General features: G+C 40.4%; 1 protein-coding gene across 2 annotated transcripts in view; it reads right to left on the reverse strand.

Annotated features, from left to right (window-relative positions):
- The window catches only part of FGD6 (FYVE, RhoGEF and PH domain containing 6), a 107,782-nt gene that overhangs the window by 44,710 nt on the left and 45,991 nt on the right, over window positions 1-17,081 (reverse strand). For both annotated transcript variants that reach the window (XM_005679831.3, XM_005679832.3), the window contains exons 4-5: window positions 11,320-11,387; window positions 11,204-11,234 (exon numbers count right to left, since the gene is read on the reverse strand). In XM_005679831.3, coding sequence (XP_005679888.2) covers window positions 11,204-11,234; window positions 11,320-11,387 — 99 coding nt within the window. The remainder of the gene's footprint in view (window positions 1-11,203; window positions 11,235-11,319; window positions 11,388-17,081) is intronic.

Below are 17,081 nucleotides of genomic sequence, written 5' to 3' on the forward strand. Positions count from 1 at the left end.
CTGAATAGACATGAGTTTGAATAAGCTCCGGGAGTTGGTGATGGACAGGGAGGCCTGGTGTGCTGCAGTCCATGGGGTTGCAAAAAGTCAGATACAACTGAGTGACTGAACTGAATCACCTCATACAGGTCAGGATGGCATCATCAAAATATCTACAAATAATAAATGCTAGAGAGTCTGTGGAGAAAAGGGAACCCTCCTACACTGTGGGTGGGAATGTAAATTGGTACAGCTACAAGGGGGACAGTATGGACGCTCCTTAAAATACTAAAAACAGAACTACCGTACGACCCAGCAATCCCATTCCTAGGCATCTATTTTATCAGGAGAAAATCATGCTTCAAAGGATACATGCAAATGTTTACTGCAGCACTATCTGCAATAGTCAAGACATGGAGGGACTTCCCTAGTAGTCGAGTGGCCAAGATCCTTGTTTCCACTGCAGAAAGCACGGGTTCGACCCCTGGTTGAGGAACCAGATTTTGTGATTCTGCATGTCACCTCGTACAACCAAAGGGGAAAAAAAGAAAAAATGACTCCTCTTCTAAGGCATATTTTAGACAAGTCAAATGCTATGCTCGACAAGTGCTAATAAACCCTTCACTTAGTCCTCAGTGTGTTCAGTTGCTAAGTTGTGTCCAACTCTTCATGATCCCATGCACTGTAGCCCACCCAAGGAATTTTCCAGGCAAGAATACTGGAGTGAGTTACCATTTCCTCCTGCAGGGGATCTTTCCGCGTCTTCTGTGCCTCCTGCATTGAAAGGTGCATTCTTTACCACTGAGCCACCTGGGAAGCCCTCAGTACCTGGGACTAACTTTATCAACCCAAATAGTCATAGTAACCCATAGGAACCAAGCTACTTCCACCAATAACTAAAGAACTACTTTTACAACTAATTACTGTAATATAAAATAAGGATTCATTACTTGTATAAACTAAAATTCAGAAAACCACACAAAACAACTCCACAAACCAAATGGATCGGGGCCAAATTCCACCTCCAAACAGCTTGTTTTTATCAGCACTCACATATAGTAAGAGAAAATACAGCTAACTTAACATTTTTGACAGTCATCAGGATTTCCATCAGGCAGAATTATAGAGAATGTATTTACATATCACAAATAACATCCTCAACTATAAATATACTCAAAGCACTATAGTTAAACATCTTCTGTGGCGTTTTTTCATTTTCCCAGTTTAACGACTAATGTAATTAAGATGCAAGAGTTCCTTTTTCAGCAAAACAAGAAGCAGTGTCCTTTCTTCTGATAGGTTAAATGATGGATATGTTTGTCTCTTGGCAGGAGGATAACTTTTATTTTCCAGTTAGAAGGCATTTCCTCAGCCAGGACAGTGACAGCAGACATTAGCTGCTAAGCAGCTTAAGAACCTGTTTGACACAGCTTTTGCTAGACTCTGCATTCCATGTCTGCCACCACTGCCAAAAAGGAAACTGGTTTATTTAAGACACAGTCAACAGAGACCAGCTAGTATGCTGCACTGATGAGTAAGGTGGTCACCTCTAACTTGGGGTTGTTGACACACATCTGGCAAAACTGTGGGTTTTGGTTTTTTTTTTGAGTATTACTGGGTAATGTCAGCAGTTCTGCAGGAACGAATGGCCCAAGATGCCATTTTGGGGGGTTGTACTGTGCTTTTCTTGGAAGAAAAGCTATGACCAACCTAGACAGCATATTAAAAAGCAGAGACATTACTTTGCCAACAAAGGTCCATCTAGTCAAAGCTATGGTTTTTCCAGTAGTCATGTATGGGTGTGAGAGCTGGATCATAAAGAAACTGAGCACCAAAGAACTGATGCTTTTGAACTGTGGTGCTGGAGAACACTTTTGGAGTCCCTTGGACTGTAAGATCCAACCAGTCCATCCTAAAGGAAATCAGTCCTGAATATTCATTCAAAGGACTGATACTGAAGCTGAAGCTCCAATACTTTGGCCATCTGATGTGAAGAGCCAACTCACTGGAAAAGACCCTGATGCTGGGAAAGACTGAAGGCAGGAGAAGAAGGGGACAACAGAGGATGAGATAATTGGCATCACCAACTCAATGGACATGAGTCTGAGTAGGCTCCGGGAGTTGGTGATGGACAGGGAAGTCTGGCATGCTGCAGTCCGTGGGGTTGCAAAAAGTCAGACATGACTGAGCGACTGAACTGAACTGTGAAGCACGCAGGACCTTAGTTCCCAGACCAGGGATTGAACCCGTGATCCCTGCAGTGGAAGCACTGGATCTTAACCACTGAACCACCAGGGAAGTCCACCATGATGTATTTTTTTAAAATTATGACAGCATGTCAAAATAAAAGAGAAATAATTATAAGAGCAAAAGAATAATGTTTATGATGACCTTAACTGCACAGGGCAGCCCTGGCCCCCATCTCATTTCCCCACCCTGTGGGCCACCATCCCCTGAAAGCCATGTGCAGTGGCCACAATGCCAGATGTAACTAAGTCACACAGAAACTACACACAATCTAACTTCTCAGCTCTTCATGAACCTCGACCACTGCCAAACATGTGACACTGGAAGGAGGAAAAAAAATTTTTTAATCGAAAGGATGATTACAACATATGTCTGGTTCTTCTTCTAAATGCTAACAGCCAGGATAATTTGGGAAAGTGTGATGACACTTAAGAGCCAGAGGCAAAACTATTTTGGGGCAGAAGAATCTAAAGTTGCCAACACCCCTCCTTGAATAAGTCAGTGAGGACACAGGACCATAGGACTAGTACTTTCAGTTAGATCCGGAGTATACTTTTTCACACTGGAAAAGCTGAGGAATTAAAATAAATGGGTGCAGGGGAGCTATAGTATAAAAACGTTAGGTGCTGGCATCCCTGGTGGCTCAGTGGTAAAGAATCTGCCTGCCAGTGCAGAAGACAGGGACCCCTGGTCCAGGGGTTTGACCCCACATGCTGCGGAGCACCTAAGCCCGTGCACAACTACTGAGTCTGCGTTCTAGAACCCAGGAGACAGAACTACTGAAGCCCACACGCCCTAGAGCCCATGTCCCACAAGCGAAGGCCGCGCAGAGCCAGTAAAGAGGAGTCCCCGCTCGCTGCAACTAGAGAAAAAGCCCGTGGAGCAACAAAGTCCAGAAACAGTCAAAAATAAATAAATAAATAAATAAAAATAAAAATAAAATTATTTTTAAAAGTTAGGTAAATGCGTGAGTTTTTAAAAATATTGACTACATATACTTCAGTCTATTCTTCTAACATAAAACCTACCAAAGAGTCTATGCAAAACAAGTTTCTAATTACCACCAACCTGGCCTTTTTAGAAATAGAAATGGGTGTCTCAATTAAAAAGTGTAGTATAATATTATTCTTAATAATTTGAAGAAAACCTACAACCAGATCAACTTAAAAAAAAAAAAAACTCAGCTCCTGTGAGGTATTAACATACTAGTCTTACCACCTCTGATCTCCTGGGCAAAAGCAAGCAAAAATCAATGCAAACAAAATCGAGACTGAACATTTTAACATAAGGAAGCACAAAGCAGATGGCCTTGTTCACCAGGTCAGACTTGATATCCCCAGGGCCAAAGAGAAGCAAGTGACTTAATGACCAGCTGTCCTGACTGGCATGACGTGACCTTAAGGCATTACTTAACCACTATGAAGACACAGTGAATTACGAAGACCAAATGGATATATGGGCAGACAAGGGGCTCTGTAGAGCTCCCTGCCTATGTGAAGGGTACTAATCAATTCATATCAAGCAAAAGCAAAGGCGCTGCTAAGATCAGAGAGCTATGACAAATAAGCAAAAGGCAGTGTGATGCTATGAAGTAAAAGTGGGGACAGGGGGTAGGCTCTACATTAATAACTTGATTTTGTTCTAAAATGAAAATCTTTGACCAAGGAAGTTACTCCTCTCTTTCTCTATGTTCAGACCTGGTGATAAACGGAAAGCAAGCCAATAAACTCAAAGATACACCAGAGCCTATACAGCACAGCAGACATTCCAAGTAACAACTTTTAATCAATTTCTGAACATTCACTTAGCATGTGGGTTCAAAGGGACCAGAACTTAAAATCTGGCTTTGCCATTTAGTAATGGGGTACTTTTGGCAGTAAGGTCACTTTCTTCATTTAAAAAACGGACATAACACCCATTTGACAGGGTTGTTACGAGGACTGAAACAGATAATTTATGTAACACGGCATGCTGCAAGGTGCACAGAGAGCACTCAGTAGACAGCCATTTATTTCATTAAAGGAGATTCAGTTATTTTAAATGATCACATGATCACATGACCACCACTTACAATCACAAGTCCCTGGAAGCTTGGAAAAAGAGCTCTCAAACAGAGGTCTATAAACAGAAGGAAACATCAAAGCAAGGTGAGGAAAACCAATAGTCCAGCGGCAAGACAGAGACACGTTTGACAATGAACTTCATTCAGTGAAGGAAGCCACTCAAAACTGAAGGTTTGGTGTCCATGTCAACACACACCACAGGAGGATGCTACACAACTAAACACCAAATAATAATTAAATAGTTCACAAAACTGAAAAGAGACAGTGTATTTGGTGAAACAAGACAGTCATTTTAATATGGTAACAACTGGAGGCTTCTATGAGGAAGTCTTTTATTCTTTTTATAGTGCACTTTTAAAAAAAAGATATATTCTATTTACTAACAAACACCTGAATGTCCAAAGTAACTCTGCCTCTAACTCTATGGATTTTAACTTGCAGTCTTCTCAAATCTTCAGGGTAATGTATATCCCAGCCTAAGGAAATTGGTGGAACAAAAATGCCTCATTACAAGTACCACTTATCTACAACTTAACCAGCCCATCTTTGTTCGAAAGACCTGAAAGTCTCGCTCATTCTCTCTTAAGATGTATTATTTACATCACGCTGTTTAGACATTTATAAAATAAGTTTATAGATACATCTATTAAACCAGTCTCCCAGCAGAGAGCAAATCAGATAACAAAAACAAAACAAAACCAAAACAACATTGTATCATTTGTACTTAATTATATTAGATGTCTAAGGTGTTTTATCTTGAAAATGGTACTTATAAACAATATTATAGCAACCTCTGGATTGGACAACTTCTGATACAAAAAAGGAAAAGAAGTATAATTAACTAGAGCTCTACCAAACCAAGAATTATTCATCACTTTCCTATCATTCATTTAATAGATATTAATTTAATGGGATAACACAAACAAAACAGGCAAAAATCCCTGCTTTCACGGAGCTTACTTTCTAATGGAAAAAGAAACCTAGTAGGGTATTTTTCAGGAACAAATTCTATTTTGATTGATTTGAGTAAAAGCTTACTTGGTAACAACAAAATTAAATAATACAGATTTTGACTGATACAAATAATTCTAAATAACAGCACATTAACCTGAAGAATGTCCACTTAACCTGCAGTTAACACTAATTAAGTGCCTAACATTTATTTTGTATGATCACATTTAACCATCACACCAAATGTGATCATTATTTCCACTTTCAAGAAGAAACCAAGGCTTGATTAATTTCTGCAAGAGCACAGTTAGTGGCAGAAGCACAATTCTTAACCACTAGCCAATTAGTCGCATTCATTCACTCAATAACATTTACTGGGGGCCTTCCACACAATAGGAATGATGGGAAACTCAGAAGATATCCCTGGGTTGGGAAGATCCCCCCCTGGGAAAGGGAATGGCAACTCACTGCAGTATTCTTGCCTGGAGAATCCTATGGATAGAGGAGCCTGGCAGGCTACAGTCCATGGGGTCACAAAGAGTTGGACATGACTGAGCAGCTAACACTTTTACTCTTTTTTCTTTTCTGAAACTATAGGATCGTTGCCCTCACCTAGCTTACATTTTAGAAAGTGAAGTAAAGTGAAAGTCGCTCAGTCGTGTCCGACTCTGTTAACTCCACGGACTGTAGCCCGCCAGGCTCCTCTGTCCAAGGGATTCTCCAGGCCAGAATACTGGAGTGGGTTGCCATTTCCTTCTCCAGGGGCTCTTCTCAACCCAGGGATCGAACCCAGGTCTCCCACATTGCAGGCAGATTCTTTACCATCTGAGCCACCAGGGAAGCCCTACATTTTAGAAGAGACCAAAACCAAACAAGTAAACAAATAGATAAACAATATGTGTGAAGTATCAAGAAGAAAACAAACACAGGAAAGTTGAAAAGGATGGTCAAAGAAGACCTCTTTGAGAAAGTCACCTTAAGCTCAACCGGAAGGATAAAGAAAGAACTAGCATGAACAAAGGAAGGAAGGATAAATATTCCAGGACACTGCACTGGCAAAATCTCTCAGCAGAAATAACCTTAGCCTGAACTAAAAACTGAAGGCAGGCCACGATGGGACAGAACATAGTCTTTTACAAGTGAGAGAAGGCCTTCCTCTCTTTCACTGCCTTTTCATCTCATTGCTGCTGCTACTGCTAAGTCACTTCAGTCGTGTCCGACTCTCTATGACCCCATAGACGGCAGCCCACCAGGCTCCCCCGTCCCTGGGATTCTCCAGGCAAAACACTGGAGTGGGCTGCCATTTCCTTCTCCAATGTGTGAAAGTGAAGTCGCTCAGTCGTGTCTGACCCTCATCTCACTTCTAGAAGCCAAATACAGAGCACCTTACAGGCACAGGGAACCATAACTTACTATCCAAATTAGATCATTTCTGACAGTAGAAGGAAGCTCTATTAATAATATTTGTTGCTGCTGTTTAGTCACTAAGTCATGTCTGACTCTTTTCCAACCCCATGGACTGTAGTCCGCCAGGGTCCTCTGCCCATGGGATTTCCCAGGCAAGAATACTGGAGTGGGTTGCCATTCCCTTCTCCAAGGGATCTTCCTGACCCAGCAATTAAACCTACGTTTCCTTCATTGGCAGGCAATTCTTTACCACTGAGTCACCCGAGAAGCCCATTAATAATATTATGCCAAGACAATAACCAAGATGGTCAAAAGTGGACTAGGGCAGATTATCATCCTATTTACAGGACTTGGGCTTGCTAAGTAACGGTTTTTATTCTTAACGCAATGGGAATCACGTAAACAGCTTAAAGCAGGAGAGTGACATGACCTAATACGTATTTTAAGAAAATCACCCTTAATACTTCACATGAAAAAATATTTTAAGGGACAGACTGAAGGAGGGTAAGAGTGGAAATAGGAAGCCCAGTTAAAAGGCTGATGCTATTTTGAGTAAGAGATAATATGCTGGACTAGGATAGTGGCAGTAAAGAGGAAATAAAATCAGCAGGGTTGCTGACAGTTTGGCAAGAGAGGTGAGAGGGAGAAATGAAGAACAAATCCTAGTTTTCTGGCTTTGGCAGCTATATGGATGCCACTACTATTTTGAAAAGAGAATCTCTTTTTTCTTTGGACTCAATAGTGTATTGACTTAGAGACAATGTGTATATTGGACCACTTTTTTAAATCCAGGTCAAAGTCTAAGCGCTCATGGTAGATAATGCAGAGTAAGGACCATATAAAACATTACTTTTATTTTATTTTATTTTTTTTAAAACATTACTTTTAAAGTCTTGCTACTGCCTCTGCAGGCCCAATTTTTTCTCGCAAGCATCAGAAGAATCAAAGCCTTCAACTAAGTACACCGATTCTCAGAATTTTGAGTATACTTTAAATCACATGATCTCTACCCCAGTCTAATTCTTTCCAATGTAATACGATAAAATTCATTAGTTTAGATTTACAATCACTTTTATGAGCTATATCACCTAGTTCATCAAATTTGAAACAAAGAAATGATAGTGAGCTACAGTGATATATTAAAGTGATATATAAAGTATTGGTGAACTACAGGGATACATTAAAATTTTGAGTGTGTCTACTATACTAGACAGTGCAGATATTGAACATTTCTGTTTCAGAGAAAGATCTATTAATGCTAATCTAGAGTCTTGAATATGGGAAACTATTAATGGGAAATCATATATAACTGAAATAATAGCTCCTCCCAAGCCACTAATATAGTGGGTTGATTTCCAAAAGTACCCACTGGGTTATCTAAAGCCTGTTAGATATTTTAAAGCAGTCATATTCGATCATTAACACAGTAGTTAATTCCTTTAGATGAAATCAGATAGCAGCAGCACTCAGGATTACGACTATCCATGAGCTACCTTTGTGGTAGGAGAGTAAACATGAGCCTTAATAGCATGATTGGAGTGCTGGATTGAAACAAGAGATGCTTTTGGCTTTACCCACATTATCCTGGTGACGAAGCCCTCTTAGCAATGGTTCAGAATTTGTCTTAATGCCTGGCTGTTAAGTCACCCACTAATGTTGGGCTCTGCTGAGTTACCCTTTGCACATACCAGACAGGATGTTAACATAAGGCTGGCAGATGATCTATTCTCACTCCTACATTAAAAGCTCAGGCAGTTTTGAAGATGTACAAATCAAGGTGAGTTATGGATGATTCACTCTCACATCACTGGGGAAGAAGCTGAGGCCATCTATCAGATCTGAGATGATAAAGGAAACATTTTGGTCTAACTGTCTATTCTCATGGTGCTTTTGTTTTGTTCCAAAAATACAGAGGTAAGAATGAGGATACATTTTTTTTTTTTTTTAAATCAAACACTCTGGTAATGCTTTTATTGGGCTTGCCTTGTGGCTCAGCTGGTAAAGAATCCACCTCCAATGCAGGAGACCTAGGTTCAATCCCTGGGTTGGGAAGATCCCCTGGAGAAGGGAAAGGCTACCCACTCCAGTATTCTGGCCTGGAGAATTCCATGGACTGTATAGCTCACGGGGTCACAAAAAGTTGGACATGACTGAGTGACTTTCACTTCACTTCATTTCAATGCGTTTAAGTGCTTCTCTACCTACTGGAATCAGAACTTCCTTCATGAGAATGAAACTTTAGTTCAGGAGTAGAGGAAAAGGCATGTGAAAGCATCAGAATCGTGAAAAGTCTACTGCCTGGTAATATTAAAATGGATACTTCATTCACTGATGCTCTACATGGGAAGAATGAGAAGAAGAAAACAGAACAGCAATTTGAGATCCTATCGTATACTTTATAATATTAAGTTTTTTCACATACTTTATTTCACTGATTCCTCATGACCTGAGAGATGGATTTTTTTTTTTCCCAGCCACACCCCAGCTTGTGAGACCCTGAGTTCCCTGACCAGGTGTGGAACCTGGACCCTCAGCAGTGAAAGCTCAGAGTTCTAACTGCTAGACAGCCATGGAATTCCCCAAACTGTTTTCTAAAATTCACATACCTAGTAAGAAACAGAATCTACTTAGCTAATGCTTCTCCAAGTGTGGTCTACAAATTGCTATAGGTATACAAAGACATTAGTCAAAAAAAGTAAGAATAAGGGATTAGAAACTTTTCTATCCATTTGACAAGTCATGAATTTGTATTGCATTTTACAAAAGTTTTGGTCCACCATAGATGTGCAATTTAAACATTCATTTGCTCACCAAGGCAGTGTGAGAAGCAGTATATTAGACTACAGGCATCCTGAACATATGTTCCATGCAAGGTTTGAATAGCACAGTGAAGTTAAACAGCAATTTTTGCCTCTACCAGTTTTCCTCATTCACTTGCAGATGCTTCAAATTTCCTTGAGGAGGTCCTGTGTCTATTTAAACATGTCTATCAGAAAATATATCAAATAGATACAATGTGCTCATCCTGGAGATAAATTCTAAGTTTTCCAGAAAACAGCGATTCAGCATTGTCTTCCACCTCTCCCACTACAATTCCTTACTCAGTAGAGACAGTTGGGGCATAGCAGCCAATGATAGACAGTTTATTTTCAAAAGTCACTTACTTATCAAGCTTATCATTACTTTTTTAAATGACAGTATTGTTGTCATTCAACAGCTCTGCTGCTGCTAAGTCGCTTCAGTTGTGTCCGACTCTGTGTGACCGCAGAGACGGCAGCCCACCAGGCTACCCCATCCTTGGGATTCTCCAGGCAAGAACACTGGAGTGGGTTGCCATTTCCTTCTCCAATGCATGAAAGTGAAAAGTGAAAGTGAAGTCGCTCAGTTGTATCTGACTCTTAGCAACCCCATGGACTGCAGCCCACCAGGCTCCTCCGTCCATGGGATTTTCCAGGCGAGAGTACTGGAGTGGGATGCCATTGCCTTCTCTGATTCAACAGCTAAGATATTGCTATATATATAAATTTTAAAAGAGAACCTACCAATATAGTCAAGAGTTACATGAAAAACAATTCATGGGAAAAACAAATTAGCAATGTTAAGAAATTTTTAAGAAAAATCTTCCAAAGCTAGAGACTTTTCACACAGGAATTAGGTCTCCATGTGCCCACTGGACCAACTACAGAGCACAGGGGATTGTTTGGTAAATGTTACCCACCTTTAAGTGTAACCCTCTTTTCATGTTTATATAAAAGAAAACAGAAAATGATATTCTTTTCAGAGACATGAACGGGTATATATTTTGTAAACCTACCACTCCTCAGTAACTCAGTTAATAATTACCATCTAAGTAAACTTGGATGGTAACTTAATTCACTTCCATGTCTTTTAAATTGTTTTCTCTATTTCAAACTTTACTTTTCTAAATCTTAATATCCTGCTAAAATATAACTAAAACAAAGTAACATCAAAGGCACTTTAATTGCCAATAAGTAATGAAACTTGTGGAAACTTGCAGGAGTGCATGAGAAAAATGACTACACAGCCAGACACATTAACTGTTTCCCAACAGGTTTGTTCAAGTTTACAATTACAAAAATTGAAAACAGAACTTTAAAAATGTTTGCTTTTAAAATATCTATTTTAAGTGTCTTTCTAGGAGATTGTTCATATAGAACAGTTTTGAACACCAACATTCTTTATCCATTGCTGTGCAAAATTCTACTGAAGCAGAGACCTTCTGCAAATGGCCAAGAAGAAATATTATCCTTTTAATAACTCTTTATTATGAGGATAAAAGGTTTAAAGATTTGGAGATACAGACATAAAGGCTCTATTTTTCAGAAATCATCTGGCACACTACACAGACATGAGATTAATGCACTTTAGAAAATTTCTGTCTTCACATAAATGTGTGAATTTACTAATATAACCGTGTATTAGAAAGCACATACGTGTATATACATGTTAATTTAATGACACTGAACATATTGAAGGACAGGGAAAGACGTAAAAGAGGATAGTCAGACTTCAAGAAAATATTAGCAGATACTTACAATATGCAAAAGTTTTAACACATCCACAAACCTGTAAAAAACAGCAATGAGAGACATGTTTTAAACGAACCAATGAGGAAACAAATAGTCTTCTGAATTGGAAACTGGATACCTACACTTTTTCTGAGCTCATGATCTCTTTGGCAATATGATGGACTTTACGTTTCATTCCAGTATCTTCACCCTGTGGATAAGAGTGCATTAAGAAAGCATGAACTCATAAAAGGATAAGGAAGATCAGCTTGGAGTTATTCAGATGTACATTCAAGCTCTGATACTTACAGGTTTCAAATAGAACACATTTCATACTATATAATGTCTCAAATGGCAAACATGAAGAATAAGATGTGGTTATTAAACCATGATACAGGAGAAGCTAAGAGCAATCAGTAATCCTCACTGATATCAATGCCGGATTCATGGAGTACCCTGAGGAACCCCAGAGCGCCAGTGGGGCACACTGTTAGTGGCACAAAACTGAAGTTACATTCTGCAGGGAAAATAGACACCACATGAACGTGTGTTCTTGGGGTGCATGCAAGTAATTTTAGTTGGTAACTATTTAGTAGGCCTGTATAAGTACTTCACCTTCAGTAAAGCCATTTTAAGTCAGACACCTTAAGTGCAGAATGGAAAGTGCTCTTCCGTGGTCTATAACCCCACACATCACAGCCATAGGCTTTCTCAACTCACTGAAAATACCTTTTGGAAATATGCTCTTCCTGGAGTAGATTGCTTCCTCACAGTACTCAGCTCTGCTGATACACTAATCCTGGACATTTCCCCTCTAGAACTGAGACAATAAATTTCTGTTGTTTGGGCTTCCCTGGTAGCTCAGTGGTAAAGAATCCGCCTGTCAGTGCAGGAGACATAAGAGATATGGGTTCGATCCCTGGGTTGGGAAGATCCCCTGGAGGAGGGCATAGCAACCCACTCCAGTATTCTTGACTGGAGAATCCCATGGATAGAGGAGCCTGGCGGGCTACAGTCCATGGGGTCTCTCAAACAGTAAGACATGACTGAGTGACTAACACTTTCATTGTAATTTGAGGTTGCAGCTGCCTCCTATCACTGAAGGCAGAGTTTATATTTCTTATCCTCATCCTCTTTGTTATTCTGAAGTCATTCCCAAGAGGAAGAACGTACCATTTTTACTCCATCATTTAAAAATCTAAAGTTAGTAATTCACTATCTGAAATCACTGCAGATGGTGACTACAACTATGACATTAAAAGACGCTTGCTCCTGGGAAGAAAAGCTATGACAAGCGTAGATAGCATATTAAAAAGCAGAGACATTACTGACAAAGGTCCATCTAGTCAAAGCTATGGTTTTTCCAGTAGTCATGTATGGATGCCAGAGTTGGACCAGGAAATCAGTCCCAAATATTCATTGGAAGGACTGATGCTGAAGCTGAAGCTCCAATACTTTGGCCACCTGATGTGAAGAATTGACTCACTAGAAAAGACCCTGATGGGAAAGATTGAAGGCAGGAGGAGAAAGGGACAACAGAGGATGAGATGGTTGGATGGCATCACCGACTCAATCGACATGAGTTTGAGCAAGCTCCTGGAGTTGGTGATGGACAGGGAAGCCTGGCGTGCTGCAGTCCATGGGGTCACAAAGAGTTGGACACAACTGAGCAACTGAACTGAACTGATCCCTCATCTGATAGCATGGTTAGTAGGAGAAAACAGCTTCACCATCAGTTAATTCATTGCTCTGTAGCTGAAAACACTTCTGATCATTAAAACCACCAGGCAATGCATGAGACAGCGTGCTCAGGGCTGGTGCACTGGGATGACCCTGAGAGATGGGATGGGGAGAGAGGGGGAGGGGGGTTCAGGATGGGGAACACATGTACACCCATGGCTGATTTATGTTAATGTATGGCAAAAACCACTATAATACTGTAAAGTAATTAGCCTACAATTAAAATAAATTAATTAAAAATAAATAAAACCACGAGGCAACTCTTATTAATTTTCAGATTCCTAGGTAACTATCTTGGAAATTCTGATTTTGGACTTCTGAAATGGGGCATGAAAGTAGATGTTAGAAGGGATTGAACATAAATAAGAAATAGCTCCAGGCTTCAAGAAGTGAACAAGGGAGCAAACCACACATACAAATAACTATACATAAGGACATGGACTTGCCTCGTGGCTCAGATGGTTAAAAATCTGCCCGCCATGCAAGAGACATGGGTTTGATCCCTGGGTCAAGAAGATCCCAAAGAGTAGGAAATGGCAACCCACTCCTGTATTCTTGCCTGGAGAATTCCATGGATAAAGGAACCAGGTGGGCCACAGTCCATGGGGTTGAAGAGTCCAACAGGACTGAGTGACTAACACTTTGACTTTTCATATACAAGGACAACTGTGAAATGTGCTGATATCTTGAAGGAGAGAAGGATCATAACCAGGCAGCGGTACGATCATAATCAGGAAAAGATTGACAAAGAATAAAAACTTTGATGACCTTCAGTCACTCCTTAAACAGACATAAAATACTCACATGCCAGATACTATACATATCCACTGATCAAAGCCAGAAACCTGGACTCGACTTTCTTCTCCACTCTCTATGATCACAACTGAATCACTGAGCCCTGATCTGTACTTCTGAGTATCTTACTAATCTTTTCCTCTCCTTTCATCCTGCCTCCTTATTTCCGGTCTACACTACTGCAGTAATCTCAGTGGCTCCCTTGCTCTAGATTTACCCCACTGCAACCATTCTCTGCGCTGCCACTAGACTACGAGGTTCTTAACTCCGAATATAATCCCATCTGCTCTCAGGCGGAAGCACATTAGCAGCCCCCTATCACGGAACTTTCTTTTCTACGTGTATTAGGCACTCCACAATGAGGGTCTAGTTATCTTCACTAGTCTCATTCCTACTCCTCCACAGTGTGTACTCTCGACTCCAGCCAAACTGGAACCACCTTGAAACTCCAAGTGTGCTCTGCCCTTACATGTCTGTCTTGCTTCGACTTCCCTCCTTGCCAGCTCCACCTCCCCCAAAGATTTCTGCTCATTATATTCCAACCCATCTTTTAAAGTGGCAGGCACTCAGTTTTCTCCTTGACAAAGGCTGCCTTTATAGTCTCTCCCTACCATCCTTGGGGATGTCATTTGGATGACAAGATTATTCTCTTACTGGTGTAAAGTTTACACAACGTAACCCAGTGGGTTGTGTTTATTTGCTGACACGTCTAAATCCTCTCTAGCCTGTGATCTTATTCACCCTTGCCCCCTTATGCACCAAGGAGAGTACCTGGTTCACTCTCCACTTAAGATGCATGAATGAGCAAGTGTACAAGGGTGGCTACCATCTTCTCAGAATCTAAGACCAGACAGCACTACTTTTGAGTAACAGGAAAATGTAAATTCAAACTAACAAACAAAAGGCTCATTACAGCTATTTCGTCATATAAAAGAACAGAATGTTGGACTAGATGATTAAAGGTCTGCTGCTGCAATTCTGAACTTCTAGGAGTCTGTATATTCTGTTTTCTACTTTACCTTTTAAACTAGGAAGATGGCAGAGCTAAAGAAGGACAGAAACTACTGGAAAATGATTCAGAGGATTACAATCATTTTCAAAGTAGAGAGAAAGCCAAAGATAATCAAAAAAACAAAATAAAAAGCTCTATATTAACTCCAACTTGTAAGAACAATGATTCTGACCCAAGTCCAACTATGATGGGAAAGTACATCCCACTGTAAAACCTCAAGAGAGAGGCCTTATTTGGTGTCTTAATTTCTCTGTTAATGTAAGTCCTCACTTAAACTACATCACATTTCAAAGGAGGCTGCCTGTTAGATAACTGCATGTCCCCAAGTACACAGTCATGGAAGTTGAAACAAGAGTCACAAATGAGATTACTTTGTTAAGGTCATAAAATAATTCAAACAAATTCCAAACAGAACCTTTGATCTGAAATTTAGTTTTATGTTCTGATCTCCTGATAACAGCCCAGCTTTGTGAATTCTTAACTGTGTTCTCTTCTTTTCATATTTGTTCACAAGTAAAATCCAGTGAAATTTATCCATTACTTTAAAACAGAATTCGTAAAAGATCTCTGCTATAGCACTTGAGTTCTACTAAAAATAATATATGTGGAATTTAGAAAGATGGTAACAATAACCCTGTATGTGAGACAGCAAAAGAGACACAGATGTATAGAAGTATTATGGACTCTGTGGGAGAGGGAGAGGGTGGGATGATTTGGGAGAATGGCACTGAAACATGTATACTATCATATGTGAAACGAAACGCCAGTCCGGGTTTGATGCATGATACAGGATGCTCGGGGCTGGTGCACTGGGATGACCCAGAGGGATGGTATGGGGAGGGAGGGGGGTTCAGGATAGGGAAAATGTGTACACTCGTGATGGATTCATGTTGATGATGTATGCCAAAACCAATACAATATTGTCAAGTTAAAAATAAAAAAATAAAACCTGAACAACCAGGTCGCCCAAGAAACATCTCCATATCATTAAATAATCTCACAAATGAGGTGACACCATGATGAACTAAAAGAAAAAAGTCCTTAGGTTTTCACCTCTCTCTTCATGGTATGTATCATATGAGCTGTTACACAGACAAAAAAAAATGTGGGGGAGGGAGGCAGAGAAGTCAATATTTAGGAGGGGTGAACAGTGGCGAATATTCTAACCATAACGAAGCAGAATGAATAACATATCTCATTCTTAAACAATCATTTATTAAGTACTGAAAATAAAGACCACAAAATATAAAACTAAAAAATTGGAAAAGAAAAAATTTGCATGGCCATTCCTCCATCCCAAACACATTCCATCAACATCATTCAGATTCTGTGGCTCAAACCAAGTTATTAGCAGTGACAGATTTTGGCTAAAAACCTCAGTTCCAAAGGTTCCAAGGCAAGTTATTTAACCTGTTTTTAAAAAGTCCCTTTCTTCATGTGAAGAAGAGAAAAACAGGACAGCTGTCAAATCTATATTCCAGGATGATTTTGAAGATTAAGTATAAGAACCTGCACATAGATAGGCACAGATACACAGATGTGGCAGAGGGAAGTTTTCTTGCTTTTATGGTGGCACTTTTAGCTTTCCAGGAATAACTTTTTGAACATCAGTTTGTTGTTCCTTCACAAGTTAAAGATAAGGGCGCAGTGGCCCTCATTCTTTCTTCTTTCCTTCTACTGAGTCTGGCACTTTGGTGAGGGAATGTTATTGGCATCTAGACACATATTCCGGAGAAGGCAATGGCACCCCACTCCAGTATTCTTGCCTGGAAAATCCCATGGATGGAGGAGCTTGGTAGGCTGCAGTCCATGGGATCGCTCAGAGTCAGACATGACTGAGCGACTTCACTTTCACTTTTCACTTTCATGCATTGGAGAAGGAAATGGCAACCCACTCCAGTGTTCTTGCCTGGAGAATCCCAGGGACAGGGGAGCCTGGTGGGCTGCCGTCTATGGGGTCACACAGAGTCGGACACGACTGAGGTGACTTCGCAGCGGCAGCAGACACATATTCATGATGTGCCCATTATACGTCCATGGAATGTGGTATTTGCTATAGCTTGAAAAAAGTCCCTCCAAAATTAATGTTCAAGTCTTAATCCCCAGGACCTCAGAATGTGACCTGATTTGGAAATAGGCTTGCTTCAGATGGCTCAGACGGTAAAGCGTCTGTCTACAATGCAAGAGACCTGGGTTTGATCCCTGGGTTGGGAAGATTCCCTGGAGAAGGAAATGGCAACCCATTCCAGTACTCTTGCCTTGAAAATCCCATGGATGGAGGAGCTTGGTGCAGGCTACTATCCATGGGGTCGCAAAGAGTCAGGCACGACTGAGCGACTTCACTTTCTTTCTTTCTTT

Source organism: Capra hircus, chromosome 5, assembly GCF_001704415.2.
Source record: "Capra hircus breed San Clemente chromosome 5, ASM170441v1, whole genome shotgun sequence".
Classification (NCBI taxonomy): Eukaryota; Metazoa; Chordata; class Mammalia; order Artiodactyla; family Bovidae; genus Capra; species Capra hircus.